Below are 23,555 nucleotides of genomic sequence, written 5' to 3' on the forward strand. Positions count from 1 at the left end.
AATGTCAATGGGGGAATATAGGTAAAGGGGATATTGATGTTCTTTGAGCTGATTTTGATTTTTCCTGTGGGTTTGAAACTATTTCAATATTGTAAAAAATGAAAAAAATTACAAGTCTAAAAGCAATTTTTTATTTACAATATAAAGGTTACAAAGGTGTATATATATGTATTTATATGTATATATATATAATACCCTTAAGTTACAAAGTTTCATTGTAATGTACAATGGTATGTTTGATGTGCAACTCAAGAAGTGTTGTCTAAGCATCTATATTTATAGAGTATACATAAAGCTTTTGTGAAAATTAAGAACACAAATATTGCCCTGTCCTTATGCCATGGGTTTTTGATTTCAAAGCCAGAAAAATCAGAGTTAAATTTTAAACAAGATTTTAAAAGACATCTTATTTATCTTGTTTAAATATGTAATTCTAAAGAGAAAACAACCAGATAAACTCAGAATATCACATACTCTTAATTATCTGCAGAAGTATTATTCTTGTTTACCAAGTATTCATATGTAACAAAAACACAAGTAGTATGAATATTGTAATAGTTTGCACAGATTAGCCAAAAAAGGTCTTCAAAAGGCAGTGGTTTCCCACATTATCTTCTACAAGACCTCAGGTCTGGTGCCAAAAAGGAAATATTCATTGGGCACCAAGGTATTCTAAAGTAGAACTCATCCCATGAGCTGTAAACACAACACTAGCTTGCTGGACACAAAACTCATCCCAGGTCCTGTGCTGTGGACGGACTGGCTACATGGGATTAGGCTCATGGGGCCCAGGGGCTGTGCAAACCTGATACTTACTTCAAATCATTCCTTTCTGCAAATTCAATGAATTCACAAAGCAGAGGTGAAGAGATGGAACTAACACCCACTCAAACATGATTGAGCTAGAAGAAAATCACTTCTTCCAACCTAGAAGGAACACTTATATGACAATACTTAATGTGCTGGTTTTGGTAAAAATACAATCATTAGCACCTGATTGTCAAAGGGCAGGCTTACAGTAAAGACCAAGACACTAAAGGCATGACCTAATTTTGGTGCACAAGTCTAGGACATTTGAAAAGGAAGAAGGAAGCCACGTAGCTATGTTCTCAGCGCCATTCCTATCACCGACAGTGCAGATATTTCTGCACAAACACCAAAGATGTGGCCTGAAAAACTCACCCTAGCAATGAATGGGAAGCAATATGGACAGGAATGGACTCTTGAAGTTATAACAAACTCAATCAACCTATTTTCTTTCTCCTTTTTCTTTCTGAAATTCAATTAACAAATTCTCTTTTGGGTGTGGTATTGGGGCTTGAACTCAGGACATCTGGCTTGCTAGGCAAAGGTTCTACCACTTCAGCCAAGCCTCTAGCCAACCTTTCTTATTTTCTTTAGGTCTCTTTCATTGAATTTGAATGCTAGATTGTTCTAGAATAAGTACATTTTTGCTAAGTTTTAATTGACTTTGATCATTAATGGAGAAACATTCCACCACATAAGGATTTCATTTAGAGATGCTTAGGTTTAAGTGGGGACATGAATGGATCAGCAAAATTTAGAAATAGGTGTTGATCAAATACACACTTACAAACCTGCCATCTGCCATCTGATTTCCAAATAACAAGGGAAAAGCTTAAGTGAAGGTGTGGTCCAAGTGGACTCATGGTCCAGCCATGAATAGAAAGCCAAAGCTGAATGAGAGCATGAAGCCTGAGCTCAAGCCCCAGTACTGGCATGTGTGCTCAAGCACACACACGTAGTGACTATTTAGTGTACCTTTCCCTTACCTTGAAAATCTGTCCTTCAACAAAACAGACATATCACTGAGCAAGCAGATGTGTTTTCTTTTTGGTCTGTTTTTATGGTGGCAGTAATGAAGACCTGGGGCCTAGGAGGTAGGCACTCTACCACTGAAGGAAAAACCCTAGACCTTTTTTTTTTTTTTTTTTGTCTTGTCGGTCATGGGCATGACTCTGGGCCTGGGCGCTGTCCCTCAGCTCTTCAGATTAAGGCTAGCGCTCTACCACTTGAGCCATAGCCCCACTTCTGGCTTTTTCTGCTTATGTGGTGCTGAGGAATCGAATCCAGAGCCTCATGCATGCGAGGCAAGCGCTCTACCACTGTGGAGCCACCTTCCAGCCACCCCCCCCCCTATTTTTTTTTTAAGAGAAAGGATTTCATATCAGCCACTCAAGCAGTTGAATTAGCATAAAATAAACCCTACTTACCATCATTATAGCACAGGAATAACTACATTGCTCCAAACCACATCCACCTGACATATAGCATAGGGTTTTATAACTACCATGACACAGTTATTGAATGTCTATAAACCCAATGCAGTGAGACAGCTTAAAAAAACAGGGCAAGGCAGACTGCTGCTATCATTCTTTAAAGACGGTATGTGAAAATAATGCGCAGTTACCAAACAATTAAAATAAGGACTCAGGAGCATGGCAGGCTCATCTCCTTCCATCTTCAACAGGGGAAAAAGAAAAGCCATGTAACAACTGGAATTTCACTGAAAGAGATTCTAACGGAGAAGAAAAAGAATGAAAATGACTATAGTCAAATTCAACTTAAACATTTCTGCACTATGGCAATTTTAAAAAAGTCTCAGTTACATAGATATTAAGACCTGTTGAGAGCAATTTGCTTTGAGACCAAAGTGACCTGGCATTTTACTTCTTCCTTAGGGGCTGGAGAACAAGACCTTTGGCTTTCTAACCAGCCATTTCACTCACGGTGCCCACAGCAGCCACGTGGAAACGGAAGCTGGATATTTGGATAGTTTAAACATTATGTACAATCAACAGTTACAACCAATGAAAAGAATAGAAACACAGTTCAAAATAAGTGTCCAAATACAAAAAAGCAGAGAAAGTCTAAAGATCCTCCCTGACAGTGTAAAACAATGTTTAACTCTTTAAGCAGGTAGGGCTACAATATAATTTGCATAGCAGCTTAGAAGGTAATTTGCATAAAAATGGACATATTCTTCCTTGGTGTTGAAAATGAACAAATATAATCACATGCATTTAAATGAAAGGAGACTGATTGTTACTCACAAAGTTTTAACAAATCTATATACTCATCTCACATTTTTGTCTACTCACTGCAAAATCTGTTTCTGGGGAAAACAATCTTTTTTGTTGCTGTTGGTCATGGGGCTTGAACTCTGGGCCTTGAGTGCTGTCCCTCAGTTCTATAGCTCAAGACTAGTGCTCTACCACTTGAGCCTCAGTGCCACTTCCAGTTTTCTGGTGGTTAATTGCAGGTAAGAGTCTCACGGCCTTTCCTGCCCGTGCTGGCTTTGAACCGTGATTCTCAGAGCTCAGTCTCCTTGGCAGCTAGGATTATAGGCGTGAGCCACCAGTACCTGGCTAAGGGAAACATAATCTTATCCAGATTCCACACAGATTCACTTTTTTAAGAATAAATTTTGGTTTGTCAGCTATTAAAGTTTTAACTGGCTTTATTATTCTCTTTATGAGCCTAAGTTAGGAAAACAGTAATGTTAGCTATCTATTGGTCACAGAGATTTTTCTATTTATGTACATAGAAAAGAAATTAATTCTATTTCCTGCCATGCAATAATTTCCAGGTACAAAGTTTGTGAGAGTTCAGATGATGAAACCAGGTACGGTCAGACTTTCCCTAGCTGAAAAAGTGCTAAGACATGGCTTTAAAATAAGTGAATGACATTTAAGGTAATATATATATATTTATGATATGTGTGTGTGTGTGTGTGTGTGCGCATGCGCGTACCAGTCCTAGGACTTGAACTCAGGAATTGGGTGCCATCCTTTAGCTTTTTTGCTCAAGGCTAGTGCTCTACCACTTGAGCCACAACTCCACTTCTGGCCTTTTTGGTAGTTAACTGGAGATAAAGAGTTTCATGGACTTTCCTTCCAGGTCTGGCTTTGAACCATGATCCTCAGATCTCAGCCTCCTGAGTAGCTGGGATTACAGGCATGAACCCTAGCACCCATCTAAAGTACTATTCTTTACTTCCTGGCCAGATCCCATTATTAAACTGAAACTCCGTCTACTAGGTAGGAGAGTTTACAGCTAAAATTATCTAATAAATACTGCATAAACATACATCTAAGTATTTCTTCAAATAAAATATTAGAAACCAATTTCCAGAATAGGATGGTTTGATGACTTTAGGAGAAGACTCAACAAGAAAAAAATTAAGAAATTAAGAAAGAAAGGAAGGAAAGAAAGGAAAGAAAGAAAAAAAAAGAAAGAGGAAGGAAGGAAGGAAGGAAGGAAGGAAGGAAGGAAGGAAGGAAGGAAGGAAGGAAGGAAGGTAGGTAGGCCGGGCACTGGTGGCTTATGCCTGTAATCCTAGCTACTCAGGAGGCTAAAATCTGAGGATCGAGGTTCAAAGCCAGCCCGGGCAGGAAAGTCCATGAAACTCTTATCTCCAATAAACTATCTGAAAACTGGAAGTGGCATTGTAGCTCAAGTGGTAGAGTGTTAGCCTTGAGCTGAAGAGTTCAGGGACAGCACTCAGGGCCAGAGTTCAAGCCCCATGACCGACAAAAAAGAAACGAAAAGAAAAAAAAAAGAAAGAAGGAAGGAAGGAAAGAAAGGGAAAAGGAAAGAAAAGAAAGAGTAAAAGAGAAAGAAAAGCTAGGCTAAATTAAGCTAAACTTAAGCCAAGCTAAGCTGAGCCTTTTCCCCTTCTTGGATTCCTGTTCCGGGAGGAGAGGCGCACGGGGAGGGGGAGGCGCACGGGGAGGGGGAGGAGCGGGGAGGGGGAGGAGCGCTCTTCATGGGAAGCTGGCTGCATAAGTGTGGACAGGATGCTGAAGCCAGGCCTCGGTTCGGGAAGGGGGCTGGGCTATGGAAGAGGAGCACAGCTCTGCAGTCCCCTTTCTATTCTCTACACAGGAGCTCAAAGCATCCTCAGCAATTCCCCTAATTCAAAATGAAAAATGACAACTGAACTGGCTCTATAAAAAAGAGGAAACATTGAAGATGAAGATCATTTGAAAATGATCTGCCATACTTTGGCATTTAAATACAAAATAGGTGCATTTCAAGGTGTCCCGCGCGTAAAAGCACTTCATTTGTGGTCTGAAAATCCCACACAGAGTAACAACCTTGCCCACCTGTGACAGGCTGGCGGTTAAAGTATGTAGAACAGGCAGTAGATAAAACAGTGGCAGAGGGCTTTTGCTAATGGATGAGAATGTTCCTACATTTTAATCTCACTTTAAGTCTTAAATGATATTAAACCCCTGTGGGGCCTCAGTGTTATACATGACAGTCTATAAATGTGAGCAAAATCAGCTGAAATGTCTTCCCTGCCCACATTGTCATACACCTCTTTTCGGACCTTCTTTCACAGTAACACAGAAAGCTTCAACCGGGTGGCTTTACTGCTGAAGCCCAAATGCATTGTTCAACTTCTCATCTTAATAATAAGAGAAGCCAACAAGCTCTCTTTCCTGAGATTGCTGTTTGGTGAAATTCTGCTTGCAGAAATCAGGGCTGGACCTTGAAAACATTTCCCCCTGAATTGGGAGTGTGTCTCAGATGGAACCAACCTTAGGTTTACGGATTTTCAAACACATAAAAAAAAATGCTTGAAAATGTTTTTGTCTAGATTTTCAGTTCCAGTCAGATCATTCATTTTTGGAGCGTTAATACTTATTTTCTTACTATAACCACAGACGGAGGCCTGACCTCTGGCAGCTGGGGGATGATGGTGGGACTACAGAGTTGGCTGAATGTCTATCTTCCGCATGGCCCTCCATCAGTCTATGTTCAAATCAAATTTACATCACAGCTCTCTCTCTCTCTCTCTCTCTCTCACACACACACACACACACACACACACACACACACACACACACACACACGGGAATGCCACCAACTGTAATGCTCATATCCTTGTGTGCTACTCTTGATAAATCTAGAAAACGAGAGCTAGTCCTAGACTTTTCTTTGGAGAGCTGAGAGTTTGTATACATGATCCATTTTAAATGTTTTCAGACTATTTATCTCGCCTCCAAAATTAGGAAAATTAAGTTGAATATGATTCTCTAAGACCACAAAAAAGTACAATTTCACTGCTACTGTGTCCTAGTGATGATCCTTAGCCATGTGAACAAAATGCAGGTAACTGAGCCTCATCACCCTGGCCACACATAGTACCTTAACCCACTGAAGGGCTGTGGGGGAGGAAGGCTGGGGCTCCTGCATGGGTGCACACAGCCCAAAGGCCCCACGTATTTGTGCTGAAAGGCTGGCCTAACCCACAAACCCACAAACTCCTTAAATCAGCTAGTTCTTGCTGGATTTATCTTTCTCCGAGATCTGCACACTAAACAAGAAGCCATTAAAGTAACCCACCTCAAGGATAATTTTTCAGAGCTAGGATAGACGATATCCCTGAAATGGCAGTGATATCCAGTAATTAAAATAGCCACTAATAAAGCTCCACCAACCCTAACCAAAGGCACATTTGGTAAGCAATAAAAAATGGCTTAGCTTAAAATGAGGATTTCTTTTAAAATAAACCTTAGACCATTCATTCCCTGGCTCTTGCCAAAAATAAAATCAGAGAAACCTACAAGAAGTCAAATTTTTTCTTTCAAAGCAATGTTTTCCAACTTGCTTTTTGACTTGGACACCACTAAGAAGAGAGGCAAGATAAATCGCATTTTGCAAGTTCTGAGTGCTAAGATTAGCACTTTCGAGGGACAGAGCTGGTGATAAGGTGGGCAGTGATGGGAGGGGTCAGATACAGTGAGAGCCAAGGCAGAGGGAAGAACCCTTTGGTGATGCAATTGAAGGACTGTCTAGAGAGGCAGGAACAGGTAAAGATGTGGACTCCTACAGCCCATATGACTTGTCTGAAATGACCAAGAAGCAACGGCTGCTACACACTAGCACCTGGGAAGAAACAGTCATCCTGAATAAAACACAGAGGCTAAACTTGAGACAAATCCTACATAAGAAGAAAAGAAACACCTTTCTTGGCTATTTGGTATTCAAAAAGGGAAAACAAAGAGCCACCAGGAAATAAACCTAATTACTTGTAAACCACATTATGAAAGGAGAAGATACATCAACAGCTTCATTTTGGAGCTTATTAGAGTCCTAGAAATCCTGGCCTAGGTGGCTTGGGAAAAGTAGGCTTTTCTTTAAACCAGTTATGGTTTAGCAGTGATTTGCAGGTCCTTGGGAAGGCACTGTACTGGAGGAAAGAACACAGAGCTTTCATTTGTGCGAGGTGGAAATACTTCTTGCGGTAGCCAAGGTTCTTCTCTGACGTCTGCTGCTCACACGAGCAGTCCCATGCGAGTGACTTTGGCTGACAAGAAAGTATGCAGCACGAACACAATTGGCTTTGGACAAGAGTGCAGGTCCATGGCCTATGGAGAAAGGACATCAGCCATCACTACCATAAACAGACAGTTTGCAAAATAAACACATTTAGATGGTATGACCTTTCATAGCTGCAACCAGGAGACACTGTGGGTATTGGGTTCTACCATGCCTGGTAGTTAGAACTATAAGTAGTGTTTAAAATAAAGAGGAATATCTTGTCTGGAGAACATTAATGCTAACTGTATTTCCCAGAAAAAACCACAGTGGATTCAGCTGAAGCATGATGGTCCATAGACACCATTTCTGACTGTCTGACTAGATTGCTGTGGGATGATTATGTGCAGAGGTCTTCAGTCTGGACAGCTGCCAAGAAGAACCAGGAGATCTGGGATCAGGTTGCTGAGTTCAGCAAGCAGTTAGTTAATATTTGGCATCAATAAATTAAGGATATAGTTAACTATAGTTAACCCTTACCTCTAAAACCTGATCACAGCAATGGACAGAATTTTTTTTGGGGGGGTGGGGGTCTTTGGAATTGAACTCAGGGCCTGGGTGCTGTCCCTGAGCTTTTTGTATAAGATTGGGACTTTACCACTTGAACCACAGCTCCACTTCTGGCTTTTTGCTGGCTACTTAGAGATAAGCAACTCACAGACTTCCTGGCCAGGCTGGCTTCAAACTGTGATCTTCAGATATCATCCTGCTGAGTAGCTAGGATTACAGATGTGAGCTTGTTTTTTGTATCTTATTTTTATTTATTTATTTTGCCGGTCGTGGGGCTTGAACTCTGGGCCTAAGCGCTGTCCCTCAGCTCTTCAGCTTAAGGCTAGCACTCTACCACTTGAGCTACAGCGGCACTTTGGGTTTTCTGGTGGTTTATTGGAGATAAAGAGTTTCACAGACTTTCCTGCCCAGGCTGGCTTTGAACCACAATCCTCAGATCTCAGCCTCCTGAGCAGCTAGGATTACAGGTGTGAACCACCGGTGCCCGGCTTTGTATCTTATTTTTGATAAAAACCTTACTCTTCAAATGCTATCTTGAAAACTGAAGAAGAATTTCCTGGCTCCAATGAGTGTCAAATGTCAGGCCATACTTTCCTACTTGAGGTAAAAGCAATGAGGAGCAGACTAGTTATTAGTGTAAACATGTTTTCAGAAGTACCCTTACCAGCTCCCCCTCAGGACCACCAAAATCTAGGTAGAGGTTTCTGATGCCATCATCAGCAGACATTTTCAGCCGTTCAAAGGGGTAGCGGTATACAATGCTGCTGGAGCCTCCATTTTCCCTGGAGACAGTGAATCCATTTTCATAGTGGACTGTGAGTCTTACTTCTTGGCCATTTAAGGTGCATCCTGGAAAGATAGGCAAAAATCATAGCTATAACGTTTCTACCTTAGTAATTAAATAGAAAAGGGTTGTCCTAGCTTCCAAAAAAGAAAAAAAAAAAACTTTTCTTGAAAATATATGAGGCTTTACGCTTACCTATTTGGAGCTTCCTAAACTGGGTTTGTTTTGCTCACTATCAGTTGTGGGGCTTGAACTCGGGGCCTGGGCACTGTTCCTGAGCTTTTTCGCTCAAGGCAAGTGCTCTACCCCTTTGAGCGATAGTTCCATTTCCGGTTGACTTTGGATCGTGATCCTTAGATCTCAGCATCCTGAGCAGCTAGGATTACAGGCGTGAGCCACAGGTGTTTGACTGGAGTGACAGATAAAACAAAAATTACCTAATTCTCCTCGATCCCTGACTCAAGTAAGTCACAATCATGACACGGACAACTGAGTTGGCAAGTGTGTGAGCTGTATGCAGTACTGGAGAAGCAATGGGCATAGTCCCTGCTGTTAAGGACTTTATCAATACACAAGCATCAGCATGGCATCCCTAAACGTATAAGGTAGAATGTACAGGACCTGAGTAAACCCCAATCAAAGGCATGGAAAGGTGTCCTGAAGAGAGGAGAATTCAGATAGGCCCTAAGGAACAGACAAATGTGACAGGCTGGGAGGAAGAGGAAGGATTCCCCTGAGCAAGAAGAACGAACAAAGGCAGAGGTGCCTTTCAGGGGCAGTAACTTGGTTTGGCTGCTATTGGGAAGAAGAGAATGTTTATCAAAGTAAAGGTTATACGCAGCAGAAGTTACAGTCTTTTCAAAGACAAACATTTAAAAGGGCTATCTGAATTGACAGGTCACTAACAAATGTTTCCTATCATGATAGAATGGTGAAGATGATTTCATTGTCATTTAAGAAAAGATTTGTAAAAAAAAAAAAGAAAGAAAGAAAAGATTTGTATTAGTGCAGCACTACAAATGAGGAGCTGTGACTTGGCGATCACACAGCATTCTAAGATGAGTACTGAAAATGGCCTAAGATGCTGAGTGTGTTGATCACACAGGCAATCCTAGCACCTGAAAAGGTGACATGAGTATTTTGAATTCAAGGCCACCCTGGGTTTCAAAGTGGCTCATGCTTAAAATCCTAGCTACTCAAGAGGCTGAGATCTGAGGATCCTGAGTCAAGGCCAGCCCAGGCCAAAAAAAAAAAAAGATCCCCATGAGACTCTTATCTCTAATTAACTACTCAAAAACCATAAGTGGCACTGTGGCTCAAATGGTAGAGCACTAGCCTTGAACACAAAGAGACTCAGGGACAATGCCCAGGCCCTGAGTTCAAGCCCCACAACCAACCAACCAACCAACCAAGAAAGCAAAAGCAAAAATAAGAAAAGGAGGGGCTGGGAAGGTGGCTCAGTGGTAGAGCGCTTGCCTTGCATGCCTGAAGCCCTGGGTTCGATTCCTTAGCACCACATAAGCAAAAAGAAAAAAGCTGGAAGTGGCGCTGTGGCTCAAGTGGTAGAGCGCTAGCCTTGAGCTGAAGAGCTGAGGGACAGCGCCCAGGCCCAGAGTTCAGGCCCCACGACCGGAGCTCCCTCCCCGCAAAAAAAGAAAGGACAGCTGGGTGCTGGTAGCTCATGGCTATGATTCTAGCTGAGACCTGGGTGACTGCATAGTTTGAAGCCAGCTTGGGCAGATTAGTCAGAGAAGCTCCATTTCCAATTATCTAGCAAAATGGCAGACTGGAAGCATGGTGGAATATCACTGGCTCTAAGAAAGAAAAATGCGTAAGCCCTGAGTTCAAGTCCCAGTACCAGAAAAAAAGAAAAAGAAAAGGATAAGACTTGAGCTATGCTTGGTCAATTTAAGCAGAAGGAATGGCTCTGAAACAAGCAAGTATCTAGGATTACAGGTGTGAGCTACTATACTTGGCTTTTTACTCATTGTAATTTTTGGATTTGGGTTTGTTTTTGTTTTTTGCAGTGATGGGGATAAAACCTGGGACCTTGCACATTGTAGGCAAGCAATCTACCTACTTTGTAAAGGAGAGAGACAAGTGGTAGTTACCAGTTTACCATGGAGAACAAAGTCCTAATAGTAAGTTTATGGTGTAAATTCGTTTAATACTGCAAAACCAGTTTCTTAGTAGAGAAATCTGGTACCGTTCCCTTGTTTGGCAGCCACAGGACTGTTGTGTTACCCTTGGTTCTTCTGGGCCTTGCAGGGCAATTTAAAGTAAGTCTGCCCAGGACTGTGTCAGGGAGTCTGGGGCAGCATTTCTGGTGTCTGTGCATAGGAAAAGCCAGTTCTTCAAGTATAATCAATAGGCTCATAACACAAAACAATCTGACACGGTTCTCATAGTTACTTGACCAAGGACACTGATTTATTTTCAGCTTTCTCATTATAAAGCATAGCACTTGGCAAATATTAAAATACTTAGTAATGCTGATGCCGGTGGCTCAGGCCTGTAAATCCTAGCTACTCAAGAGGCTAAGATCTGAGGATTGTGGTTTGAAGCCAGTCTGGGCAGGAAAGCCCATGACACTTTTATCTGTAATTAGCTACCAGAAAACCAGAAGAAGAACTGTGGCTCAACGTGGTAGAGTGCTAGCCTTGAATGAAAAAGCTCAGGAACAGCGCCCAGGCCCTGAGTTCAAGTCTCACAACTGACCAAAAAAAAACAAAAACCAAAACCAAAAACAGTAAATATTTGCTGATTTCATGAAACAAGAGGTGTCCTTCATGTGTTTAATTTAGTCCTAACTGTAAGTCATTTTGAGAGAAAAATGCAGGGAATATAAGCATTGGCTTTGGAGTCAGAAAAAAACCCAATTTTAGTCCTAGCCACACTGACACTAGCTCTTGTTAAAATGAAAAGGCAGGTCTCCAGTGTCCAGTGGCTCACACACATAATCCTAGCTACTCAGGAGGGTGAGATCTGAGGATCAAGGTTTGAAGTCATCCTGGGCAGGGAAGTCCATGAGATTATATCCAATTAACCATCAAAAAGCTGGAAGTGGAGCTGTGGCTCAATTGGTTAGAGTACTAGCCTTGAGCAAAAAAGCTGAGAGACAGTGCCCAGGCCGTGAGTTCTGTTTGTTTGGGGTTTTTTTTGGTCAGTTATGGGGCCTGAACTCTGGGCCTGGGCGCTGCCCCTCAGCTCTTCAGCTCAAGGCTAGCACTCTACTACTTGAGCCACAGCACCACTTCCAACTTTTTCTGCTTATGTGGTGCCGAGGAACTCAGGGCCTCATGCATGCAAGGTAAGCACTCTATGACTGAGCCACCTTCCCAGCCCCAAAGTCTTAAGATTATTTTTGTTGTTGTTGGTCGTGGGGCTTGAACTCTGGGCCTGGGCACTATCCCTCAGCTCTTCAGCTCAAGGTGGTGCTCTGCCACTTGAGCCACAGCACCACTTCTGGCCCTGTGTTCTAACTCCCAGTACTAGCACCTTCCCCATCTCCCCGCAAAAAGCAGCAAATATAGAAAGGTATAGCATTGGTATATATAAATATTATACATGAAATGATTCAGAGAGATTTGCCACAAGAGGGCGCCCCACAATGGAAAGAGATACCAACTTCTCTCTTCTAAGTGCTTGAGTAAATGCTAGCCAAACATTTTCAAGCCTCTGAAAAGAAACTCCTATCCCAAATCCTTTATTTTGTATAGCTATAAGCTTACCAAATGCTCATAGTTAAGGGTGTCTATTCATATCTTAGGCTTTCAAACCTTAACTGCAAAGTCAATGTATCTAATTCCTAGTAGCCGAATCCTTATACTAAAGCGCATATTAAAATGTTGGGCAGTGAAAATGCAATGTTGTGGTAGGGAACCATGAACATTCTTACAGCCATACACGAGGCTTAGAACACTGCTTATAAAATCCGGACACCAGGTTTCCTTCTACTATCACCATTGTAACTGCTATACTGTAGCACACTTCCAGTCTGGCACAGGTAACAATGGTTCACTTTTTTTGTTTTTTGAAACAGGGTCTTGCTGCTCCAACTTGTAGCCCAGGCTATCCTCAAACTCAAGATCCTCCTGCCTTCACCTCCCTCCCAAGGACTAGTATTATACATGCCACTGTTCCTGGTGCTAGTCTTACTTTATAATAAAGCCTACTCAATAGACAGACACTCTTGAAAATGAACTATACAACTTATAGGTGGAGACAGTGAGGGAAGGGGTGATATTGTCCAAAAAGACACGTACTCATTACCTGACTTATGTAACTATAACCGCTCTATGTATCATCTTTATAATAACAATTAAAAATTAAAAATAAAAAGAGTGAAATAAACAAATAACATAAAATAAAGCCTAATTAGTCATTGTCTTAGAATGAAATGTGTCTCTACCTAGGGAGACTTCCTTGATCAGCTCAGCTGCGGCATGGCAACCCTGAACAAGTATCCTGGTCCAGGTCGACAGATCCCGGTGTGTCTCCACCCGGAAGAGATGCATCTCAATGCCCTGCCGAGAACCTGTCCTGGTAGCAAATGTAAGGTCAGATCCAAGGGAGGGTGACCGACATCCAGATCCAGAATGTACCAACCTAGGACCACAAACAGAGAAGACATCAAAAGTAATGACTGTATCAACTGAGGGAAATGCCAGAATTTTGGCTCACTGATAAGCAAACTCTTGTTTGTTAGGGTTGGTTTTTTTTTTTTTTTAAATTTATTCTTTTTTTGGGTCCAGTCGTGGGGCCTGAACGCTGGGCCTGCACGCTGTCCCTCAGCTCAAGGCTAGCGCTCTACCACTTGAGCCATAGTAGCACTTCCGGCTTTTTTCTTTTTGCTTATGTGGTGTTGAGGAATCGAACCCAGGGCCTCAGGCATGCAAGGCAAGCGCTCTACCACTGAGCCACCTTCCCAACCCCAGGGTTGGTTTTTTGTTGTTGTTGTTGTTTTGTTTTTTGTTTTTTTGTTTTTGACAGTTGTGGGGCCTGAACTCTGGGTGCTGTCCCTCAGCTCTTCAGCTCAAGGCTAGTGCTCTACCACTGAGCCATAGCATCATTTTGGCTTTTTTCTGCTTATGTGGTTCTGAGGAATCGAACCCAGGGCCTCATGCATGCAAAGCAAGAACTCTACCACTGAGCCAACATCCTAGCCCAAGCAAATTCTTATAAAAGCCACCAGCAGTTTTTAGGTAAGTATGCTGACTTGTGCCACAGCAAGACAGGTTATTGTCTTTGTAAAGGAAATGTTGAAAGAATAAAGGTAAATTCAGGCAGCTATTGTGGCACACACCACCACAGTAATCCCAGTACTCAGGAGGCTGAGTCAGGACACACCACCACAGTAATCCCAGTACTCAGGAGGCTGAGTCAGGAGGATGATGAATTTGAGGTCAGGCTGGACTACAAAGTGAGATCCTATGTCAAATTTTAACAATCAATAAAAGAAAAATTCCCTGGTATATTCCAAAAAGTGAATGAACATCAATTCACATAATTGAACACCTGAATGAACTGTGAGGACACTGTAAGAAATCCAAAGCAGTTCCAGAATTCTAATTTTTTTTGAAAGATAGGAATTTATCATCTCCTTAAGTGATAGCCTTTCCCTCCCTCCCTTCTCTTCCTTTCCTTCCTAGCTCCCTCCATCCCCTCATCCATTTAGATTTTTTTTTTTTTTTTTTGGTTCTGGTCGTGGGGCCTGAACTCTGGGCCTGGGCGCTGTCCCTCAGCTCTTCAGCTCAAGGCTAGCACTCTACCACTTGAGCCACAGCGCCACTTCCAGCTTTTTTCTTTTTGCTTATGTGGTGCTGAGGAATCGAACCCAGGGCCTGAGGCATGCAAGGCAAGCGCTCTACCACTGAGCCACCTTCCCAGCCCCTCCATTTAGGTTTTTGAGTCAGGGTCTCGCTAAAGAGGCCAAATGGGCCTTGAACTTGAGATCCTCCTGCTCTGCCTCCTGAGCACTAGGATAGAAGTTCAAAGGTGGCCTGGGCAGAAAAGTCCATGAGATTTGTATCTCCAATTAACCACCAGAAAGCCAGAAGTGGCACTGGCTCAAAGTGGTAGAACACTACCCTTGAGAAAAGAGCTCAGGGACAACACCCTTGCCCTGAGTTCAACTGCACAACCAAAACCAAACCAAAACAAAGCAAAACAAAAAAATTCCTGAAAGTGTTAAACAAAGTTTCAATATGTTCCAAGTAAGATAGAGAAAAGAGACAGAATTACCATGCCATATTGTTTGAATGCTAATCCCAAGTGAGACATTACAAAATATAAAGTCTAGAGAATTTTTTCCTTCATACTTGATTTTGAAATCCTTGGCAGGGGGAATTTAATTCAAACCAGCTGCTGGAATCCTGCTGAGCAGCGGTTGGCTAGAACACATTGCCAAAGGCCCCCCTTTTGTGGGGAGGCCAGATGAGTTCATTGGAAGGCGTTTTAGCAGCTTTCACCCCATAAGCACACTGCCACTCAGTTTCCCACACTGTGAAGTAGCCACATTTTCCTTAGTGTCTTTTTCTCTGTCAGTCAAAAGTTCCAGACTATCAAATTCACAACATCTACAAAATCAGTATGTATTCTGCACATGTCATGTATCTGGCTTTAAGAAATGTATAAAATAGGGGCTGGGAAGGTGGCTCAGTGGTAGAGCACTTGCCTTGCATGCATGAGGCCCTGGGTTGGATTCCTCAGCACCACATAAGCAAAAAGAAAAAAGCTGGAAGTGGCGCTATGGCTCAAGTAGTAGAGCGCTAGCCTTGAGCTTAAGAGCTGAGGGACAGTGCCCAGGCCCAGAGTTCAGGCCCCACAGCCAGAAACCCCCCCCCAAAATGTATAAAATAAAAATTCCCCTTATCATTTCCATGCTTTATTTAATCTCTCACTGGCCTGAAATGCCAAATATGCTCATGTACATATAAACACATGCACAAGGTTTGGTTTCTAAGAATCTGTAAACAGCCAGGCACTGGTGGTTCACACCTGTAATCCTAGCTACTTAGGAGACTGAGATCTGAGGATCATGGTTCAACAAAGCCAACCTGGGGAAGGAAAGGCCATGAAACTCTTCTCTCCAATTAACCAATTAACCTGGACAGAGCCCGGGCCCTGTGTTCAAGTTCCACGATGAACAGAAAAAAAAAAAAAGCATCTGTAAATATGCAATCAATTCAAACTGTATTTCATGTTATACCAACCAAACAATGCTATCAGGTTGTGAATTATAATTAATTGTGAGCACCCAAGATCTTTTTTAGTGTCTTTTCCTTTCACATGTTTTCATGCTATCTTTATTCTGTTCACTCACAAGAATACGTTCTAGGGTATTAGAAATAAAAATACAGAGACTGAACATTCAGTTGGATGCAACTGGTTCATGTCTATAATCCTAGCTACTTTGGAGGCTGAGATCTGAGAACTGCAGTTGAAAGCCAGCCCAGGCAGAAAAGTCTGTGAGACTTTTATTTCCAATTAACTACCAAAAAGATAAAGTGGAGCTGTGGCTCAGGGACAGTACTTCCCAGGCCCTGAATTCAAGTCCAAGGACCAATACCAAAAAATTAAATAAATAAATAAATAAATAAATAAATAAAAAGAAAATTCAGCCCTTTCTCATTACTCACACAAATCTCAAGTCTCCTCTTTGCCCTGCACTAAGATAACATGCATACCACCCTTCAGCTTGCCTTACTCGGAGGACAGACCCTGTCTCCTTCCTCCCCTGCTCTCCTCAGTGGCTAGGCTCCCCTTCAGGTTAATAAAGGATTTGCTAAACTCCCCGTGAGGATTCTGTCATCATCCCTACCCAATCAACAGGGCCACATGGAAAAGCCAAACCTCTCACCTGTCTGTCACCTTTGATTGTAATCTGCCAGTACTTTCTGAACAAGGAGGAAGAAATGTGGGCTGTTGTATTAATTAAACTGGTAAAGAAACAACAGGATTAGAAGCTGGGATCCACTTAGTTAATGGCTAGTTCGGTTTTCATGTCTAGGTTGTCCAAATAATACATTTGAATTCCTCATATTTCACATAAATGTTGACTACTTGTAAGAACTGCTGAATCTTTGCTCCACTTTTAACAAAGACCAAAGCCAATCTTAAAAAGTATGCCCATTGCCAGGCGCCGGTGGCTCATGCCTATAATCCTAGCTACTCAGGAGGCTGAGATCTGAGGATTGTGGTTCAAAGCCAGCTTGGGCAGGGCAGGAAAGTCCGTGAGACTCTTATCTCCAATTAACAACCAGAAAACCTGAAGTGGTGCTGTGGCTCAAGTGGTAGAGCGCTCACCTTGAGCTGAAAAGCGAGGGACAGCACCCAGGCCCAGAGTTCAAGCCCCACAACTGACAAAACAAAACAAAACAAAAACAAAAAACTATGCACATCTTTGATACAATTTCCATTAAATAATTATCACTATTATATTTAAAGTAAGCCTATTTTGAGCAGTTACAATGTGGTAAGTACCAGTCTCGGCATTTTGCAAGTATTAACTCAGTGAATGCCACGCCCCATCTCACTGGGTCCACTTGAAGAATGAAAACTGGCACAGTTCAGTAATGTGCTCACAATTCTTTAAGAGGAAGAATAAAACTCTTCACTGTGGGTTGGTCTCTGACCCTTTTATTTAATCCTGTTTTTGTTTTAGTCATAAAACTTTTATTCAGAATAATTCACATACCATACAATTTACCCATTTACTTCAATGCTGTCTTCTATATTCATAGCTGTACAACCATTATCATATTTTGAGTGAGCATGTTTTGTTTTTTGTCAGTCGTGGGGCTTGAATTCTGGGCCTGGGTGCTGTCCCTCAGTTCTTCAGCTCAAGGCTAGTGCTCTACCACTTGAGCCATACCGCCACTTCTGGCTTTTTTCTGTGTATGTGGTGCTGAGGAATCGAACCCAGGGCCTCATGTATGCAAGGCAAGTACTCTACCACTGAGCCACCTTCCCAGCTGAGGGAGCATGTTTTTATCACTCCTAAAAGAAGCTCTATGCCACTGGGCCTTGGTAGCTCATGCCTATAATCCTAGCTACTCAGGAGGCTGAAATCTGAGGATCATCTTTCAAAGCCAGCATGGGCAGGAAAGTCCGTGAGACTCTTATCTCCAATAAACCACTAGAAAACCGGAAGTGGTGCTGTGGCTCAAGCAGTAGAGCATACTCAAGTGCAAGGACAGCGCCTGGGCTGGCTTTGAACCGTGATCCTTGGATCTCAGCCTCCTGAGTAGCTAGAATTACAGGCGTGAGCCACTGGCGCCCGGCTTACACTGTGTTTTTGATTATAGCTGGAGCTCTACCACTTGAGCCATACCTCTATTGTGGTATTTTGCTAGTCCATTGGGGCTAAGAGTCTCTTGGATTTGTCTCCCTAGGCTGGCTTTGAACTAAGATCCTCAGAGCTTAGCTTCCTGTGTGGCTAGAATTATAGGCACCAACACCCAGTACATGAAACAAAGAAACCAGGAAAATTTCCTCTATTTCTTTTATCCTCAAAAAATACAGACCATTTCTAGTTTGTTAATCACTGTATTTCTAGTTCTTCTTACTGTCAATAAGTATCATTTATTTTTGTTTTTGTGTGGTATTGGTGGGCAAATTCAGGGCTTTGTACAAAGTGATCTAACATCTGTCTAGGGCTGTTCTTTCTTAATGTGTAGCTTCTGTGACCCTCTTTCCCTCCCCTCTTCATCCCCAATCTCTCTCTCTGAGACAGAGCCTTCCTTGAGGCTAGTTCAGACTAGCCTCAAGCTCACATGTACCCCCGACTGGACTTGAACTTATGATCCTTTGGCATTAGCCTCTCAAGTGCTAGGATTACAGGCATATGCCACTATGCCTGGCTGATCTTTTTTAAGTCTCCATAAAATCTAATTTGACTATGTTGTCTAGTCTTACATTTATTATTACTTGAGTGAGTACCCTGGCCCCTCTAAATCTATATTTATTCTTTACCCTTCTAATCTGCCCACATCTGGCATGCTAGAAACATTCTATTACTTCAGGTCAAATAAATGTTTATTTGGCGGAATCAAAATTATCTGCATTTACTTTAGAGAAATGAGAGAATATCTTGGCTATATTGTGTGGTTTATCCTCAGTACCACATTCTGGTTTAAGTAATTTCACCATTCAGTCACAACTGTAACTAGAAACTACAATTTCAGTGGTTTTCTAGTCATGGTCAATAAAATAGAGGAAGGGAAAAAAGCCCATTATCTCCATGACTAAGCAAGTCTTGAAGGCAATGGTTAGGAAGCTGCTTCAAAATTTAAAAAGCGGGGCTGGGAAGGTGGCTCAGTGGTAGAGCTCTTGCCTTGCATGCATGAGGCCCTGGGTTCCATTCCTCAGCACCACATAAGCAAAAAGAAAAAAGCCGGAAGTGGGGCTGTGGCTCAAGTGGTAGAGTGCTAGCCTTGAGCTGAAGAGCTGAGGGGCAGCGCCCAGGCCCAGAGTTCAGGCCCCACTAGTGGACCCCCAAAAAAACAAAACAAAATTTTAAAAGCACACATGAAAAAACTAGTGTCAGAAACAATTCATTCTAAACTAGAGCTGCAAAATGATCAAGAGCTGTGAAAGGTTTTGTCTACCTCAGTGACTGAAATGCTGTTTTTGGCAGTGAAGATGGAATTCACTTTACCATTCTTGAGATTTGAGTATATTTTCCCCTTTACTCCTACCTTGTGGCAACAAGAGGGTAGCTATGGCATGGCGATGCCCAGGCATCTCTTGTCCATGGCATACAGTCATAAAGCAGCAAGTCCTTCTCAGTCACAGCCATGAGGACAGGCCTCCATTGCTGTCTTCCACCATCCAGCTTTGCCTGCAACAACAGTAAAATCCAGAAGTTACTACAGTGGTATATATAGTGATGGCCCAGTGGATCTCCTTGTTTCTCATCTCAACTGACTTAAAAACAGGTTGCTTCCCACTAGTAGGGATTCTTCACTGGGAGGTGTAAGGTGGTATGTGGACTTGAAAAAGCTCGCCAGGCACTGGTGACTCAAGCCTGTAATCCTAACTACTGAGGAGGCTGAGAGCTGAGAATCGCAGTTTGAAGCCAGCCCAGGCAGAAGTCCTCATGAGATTCTTATCTCCAAATAACTACTCAAAAACTGGAAGTAGAGCTATGGTTCAAGTTATAGATGGCTAGCCGTGAGCAAAAGAGCTCCTGGACAACATTCAAGCCCCAGGACCACCAAAAAAATGAAAGAAAGAAGAGGAAAGAAAGAAAGAAAAGAAAAGAAAAGAAAAGAAAAGAAAAGAAAAAGAAAGAAAGAAAGAAAGAAAGAAAGAAAGAAGGAAGGAAGGAAGGAAGGAAGGAAGGAAAGAAAGAAAGAAAGAAAGAAAGAAAGAAAGAAAGAAAGGAAGGAAGGAAGGAAGGAAGGAAGGAAGGAAGGAAGGAAGGAAGGGCTCACACTACAGTACAGACTTCACCAAATGAAGACATTTTTCCCCTGCTCTAAAAAAATTATCACTAATTCTAATTCTAATTATTATATCTAATGATTAGAATTAAATATAGTTTCAGAATATTTTAATGTGTAAACCTAGAGTAACATCTTCTAACTACAAGGTAGAAACTCAGGCTACTCCTACTAGTAGGACAGAAAATCTTCCTATCAAATGTCTGCAGAATCTAAACAGCAACAATTTTTAAATGTTTGTGAACAAGATCTATAGTAAGTACTATTTTGCACTGCAGTCCAATACACATATACATATTAGTGTTTTCAATATTTTCCAATATATCTGGAATATTTTCCAACCACAAGAGAATATGAGGCCTGAATTTTAAGTCATTCTGTTTGCCTGCTGCCTTAACTTCTAAGGTACTGTTTGCTTTAAGCAGAGTCCTAATGCTGCTTGGTGGTTTTGGTTGGGGTAGCAGCATAAGCAGCCTTGGGCTCTAATATTGAGTGTCTGGCTGGAGAAAAAGGGATATTAATGTTAAGGCTTCAATTTGTTTGTGTCTAAGCATCATCACATTAACATACACCTAGCTACACAATACCCTTCTCCAAAATTTCTAATAAACAGAATTGGACAGAACTAAAAGTGATTACTTATTCTCTAAATCTTTTTTTTTTTTTTGGGGGGGGGGGTTTGGTTGGTCATGGGGCTTGAATTCTGGGCCTGGGCACTGTCCCTGAGCTCTTCAGATCAAGGTGAACAATCTACCACTAGAGCCACAGTGCCACTTCCGGTATTCTGGTGGTTAAATGGAGATAAAGAGTCTCATGGGCGGGAGGGGGGGGGGGGAGGGGGGGAGGGGGAGGGGTAGGATGGGGGGGCAGGGGTAGGATGGGAAGGGGAAACAAGGGAGGAGGCTACAATGCTTGATAAGAAATGTACTCATTATCTTGCCCATGTAATTGTAACCCCTCTGTACAGTATTTTCACAATTAAAAAAAAGAGTCTCATGGCCTTTTCCTGCCGGGCTGGTTTCGAACCACAATCCTCAGATCTCAGCCTCCTGACTAGCTGAGATTATAGACATGAGCCACCTGCAGCCAGCTTCTTCTTTTTTTTTTTTTTTGGCCTGGGTGCTATCCCTCAGCTCTTCAGCTCAAGGCTAGTGCTCTACCACTGGAGCCACAGCGCCACTTCCGGCATTTTCTGTTTATGTGGTGCTGAGGAATCGAATTCAGGGCCTCATGCTTGCAAGGCATGCACTCTACCGCTGAGCTACCTTCCTAGCCCCCCTGCAGCCAGCTTCTAAAGTTCTTTTTTTTTCTTTTTTCTCGGTCGTAGGGCTTGAACTCTGGGCTTGGGCGCTGTCCATGCGCTCTTCAGCTCAAGGCGAGCGCTCTGCAGCTCAAGCTACAGTGCTACTTCTAGTTTTCTAGTGGTTTATTGGAGATAAGAGTCTCATGGAGTTTCCTGCCAGGGCTGGCTTTGAACCGCAATCCTCAGATCTCAGCCTCCTGCGTAGCTAGGATAACAGGCGTGAGTCACCAGTGCCTGGCATATTTTTTAAAAGTGATTTTATAGGAAATACAAGCGTTTCATTTGGTGACTTCATGGAATTTTGAGTTCTTTAATTTTATTATTTTTGAGTTATTTTACCATGAGCCAGGTGCTGGTGGCTCATACCTATAATCTTAGCCACTCAGGAGGCTGACGTCTGAGGATCACAGTTTGAAGTCAGCCTAGGCCGTAAAGTCTGAGACTCTAATCTCCAATTAACCACCAAAAAGGCAGAAGTGGAGTGGCGGCTCAAGTGTTAAGGCACTAAATGAGCAAAAAAACACCAAGGCCCTGAATTCAAGCCCAGGACCAGCGAAAGAAAGAAAGGAAAGAAAGAAAGAAAAGAAAGAAAGAAAGAAAGAAAGAAAGAAAGAAAGAAAGAAAGAAAGAAAGAAAGAAAGAAAGAAAGAAAGAAAGAAAGAAAGAAAGAAAGAAAGGAAAGAAAGAAAGGAAGGAAGGAAGGAAGGAAGGAAGGAAGGAAGAAAGGAAGGAAGGAAGGAGGGAAGGAAGGAAGGAAAGAAAGAAGGAAAGAAAGAAAGAAAGAAAGAAAGAAAGAAAGAAAGAAAGAAAGAAAGAAAGAGAAAGGAAGAAAGGAAGAAAGGAAGAAAGAAAGAATAGAATCATAAGATTGGTAGTATCTAAAATGACAAAGCAAACAAACCTAGCAAACCTAATGCCCTTAATTCTGTAGCTAGTAATGCCCCCTTCCCAATACATGTAGTACACATAAGACCTTGGATTTCATTCCAGTAATAGAAATAATGAAACAGTAATAAGAATATAGCCAGTGGCTGGGTGCCAGTGGCTCACATGTGTAATCCTAGCTATTCAGGAAGCTGAGATCTGAGGACCGTGGTTCAAAGTGAGCCTCGGCAGGAAAGGCCATGAGATCTTTAGCTCCAATTAACCACCAGAAAACTGGAAGTGGCGTTATGGTTCAAGTGGTAAAGCGCTACCCTTGAGCTGAAGAGCTGAGGGACAGCATTCAGGCCCAGAGTTCAAGACCCATGGGCCGACAAAAAAAAAAAAAAAAAAGAATATAGCCAGGGGCTGGAATGTGGCTTAGTGGTAGAGTGCTGGCCTAGCATGCATGAAGCCCTGAGTTCCATTCCTCAGTACCACACAAACAGAAAAAGCCAGACATAGCACTGTGCTTCAAATAGTAGAGTGCTAACCTTGAGCAAAAGAAGCTCAGGACAGAGCCCAGGCCCTGAGTTCAAGCTCCAAACTGGCAAAAAAAAAAAAAAAAAGAAAGAAAGAAAGAAAAAAGAATTTAAGTAGACCTCCAAAACCAGGCAAGCAAAAGTAAAATCAGACAAACAGGTTTCCACGAAACTGAAAAGCTTCTCCACAACAGAGTTAGCAGAGTAAAGAAACAATTAGCCAAGCACCATTGGGGCTCACACCTGTAAGCCTAGCTAGGCTCTGAAGAGGCTGAGGCCTGAGGATCATGGTTTGAAGCCAGGTGGGGCAGAAAAGTAAAATCCTATCTCCAAGAAACTACTCATAAAAAGCTGAAAGTGTCAGTGTGGCTCAAGTGGTAGGCTAGCCTTGAGCACAAAGAGCTTCAGGGACAGCACTCAGGCCCTGAGTTTGAGCCCCGAGAATAACAAAAAAAGAAAGAAAAGAAACAATAAAATGACTGTGGAAAAAAATATTTGCATATCATACATTGAAATAAAAGGCAAATACCCAAAACATGTAAGGAAGGCAAAATACTCAAAATGAGCAAGGCTGGGGGGGAGCTCAGTGGGAGAGCTTGTTTGCTTAGACATGTGAAGTTCTGCTTTTATCCCCTCCCCCTACAAAGATCTGAATAGGCATTTCTTACATGAAGACATACAAATGACCAAGACACATGAAAAGATACTCAATATCTAATCAGGTGAATGCAAACAAAAACCACAATGAAATACATTTC

At 42.2% G+C, this 23,555-nt stretch overlaps 1 protein-coding gene across 1 annotated transcript in view; it reads right to left on the bottom strand.

Moving 5' to 3' along the window:
* Window positions 1–157: 157 nt before the first annotated feature.
* Window positions 158–23,555, bottom strand: part of Sntb2 (syntrophin beta 2) — a 75,927-nt gene continuing 52,529 nt past the window's right edge. The window contains exons 4-7 of the mRNA XM_070004709.1: window positions 19,345–19,487; window positions 13,056–13,252; window positions 8,525–8,709; window positions 158–7,400 (exon numbers count right to left, since the gene is read on the bottom strand). Coding sequence (XP_069860810.1) covers window positions 7,308–7,400; window positions 8,525–8,709; window positions 13,056–13,252; window positions 19,345–19,487 — 618 coding nt within the window. The 3' untranslated portion in view covers window positions 158–7,307. The remainder of the gene's footprint in view (window positions 7,401–8,524; window positions 8,710–13,055; window positions 13,253–19,344; window positions 19,488–23,555) is intronic.

The sequence above is a fragment of the Dipodomys merriami genome, unplaced genomic scaffold, assembly GCF_024711535.1.
Source record: "Dipodomys merriami isolate MVZ:Mamm:240054 unplaced genomic scaffold, mDipMer1.0.p SCAF_64, whole genome shotgun sequence".
NCBI lineage: Eukaryota > Metazoa > Chordata > Mammalia > Rodentia > Heteromyidae > Dipodomys > Dipodomys merriami.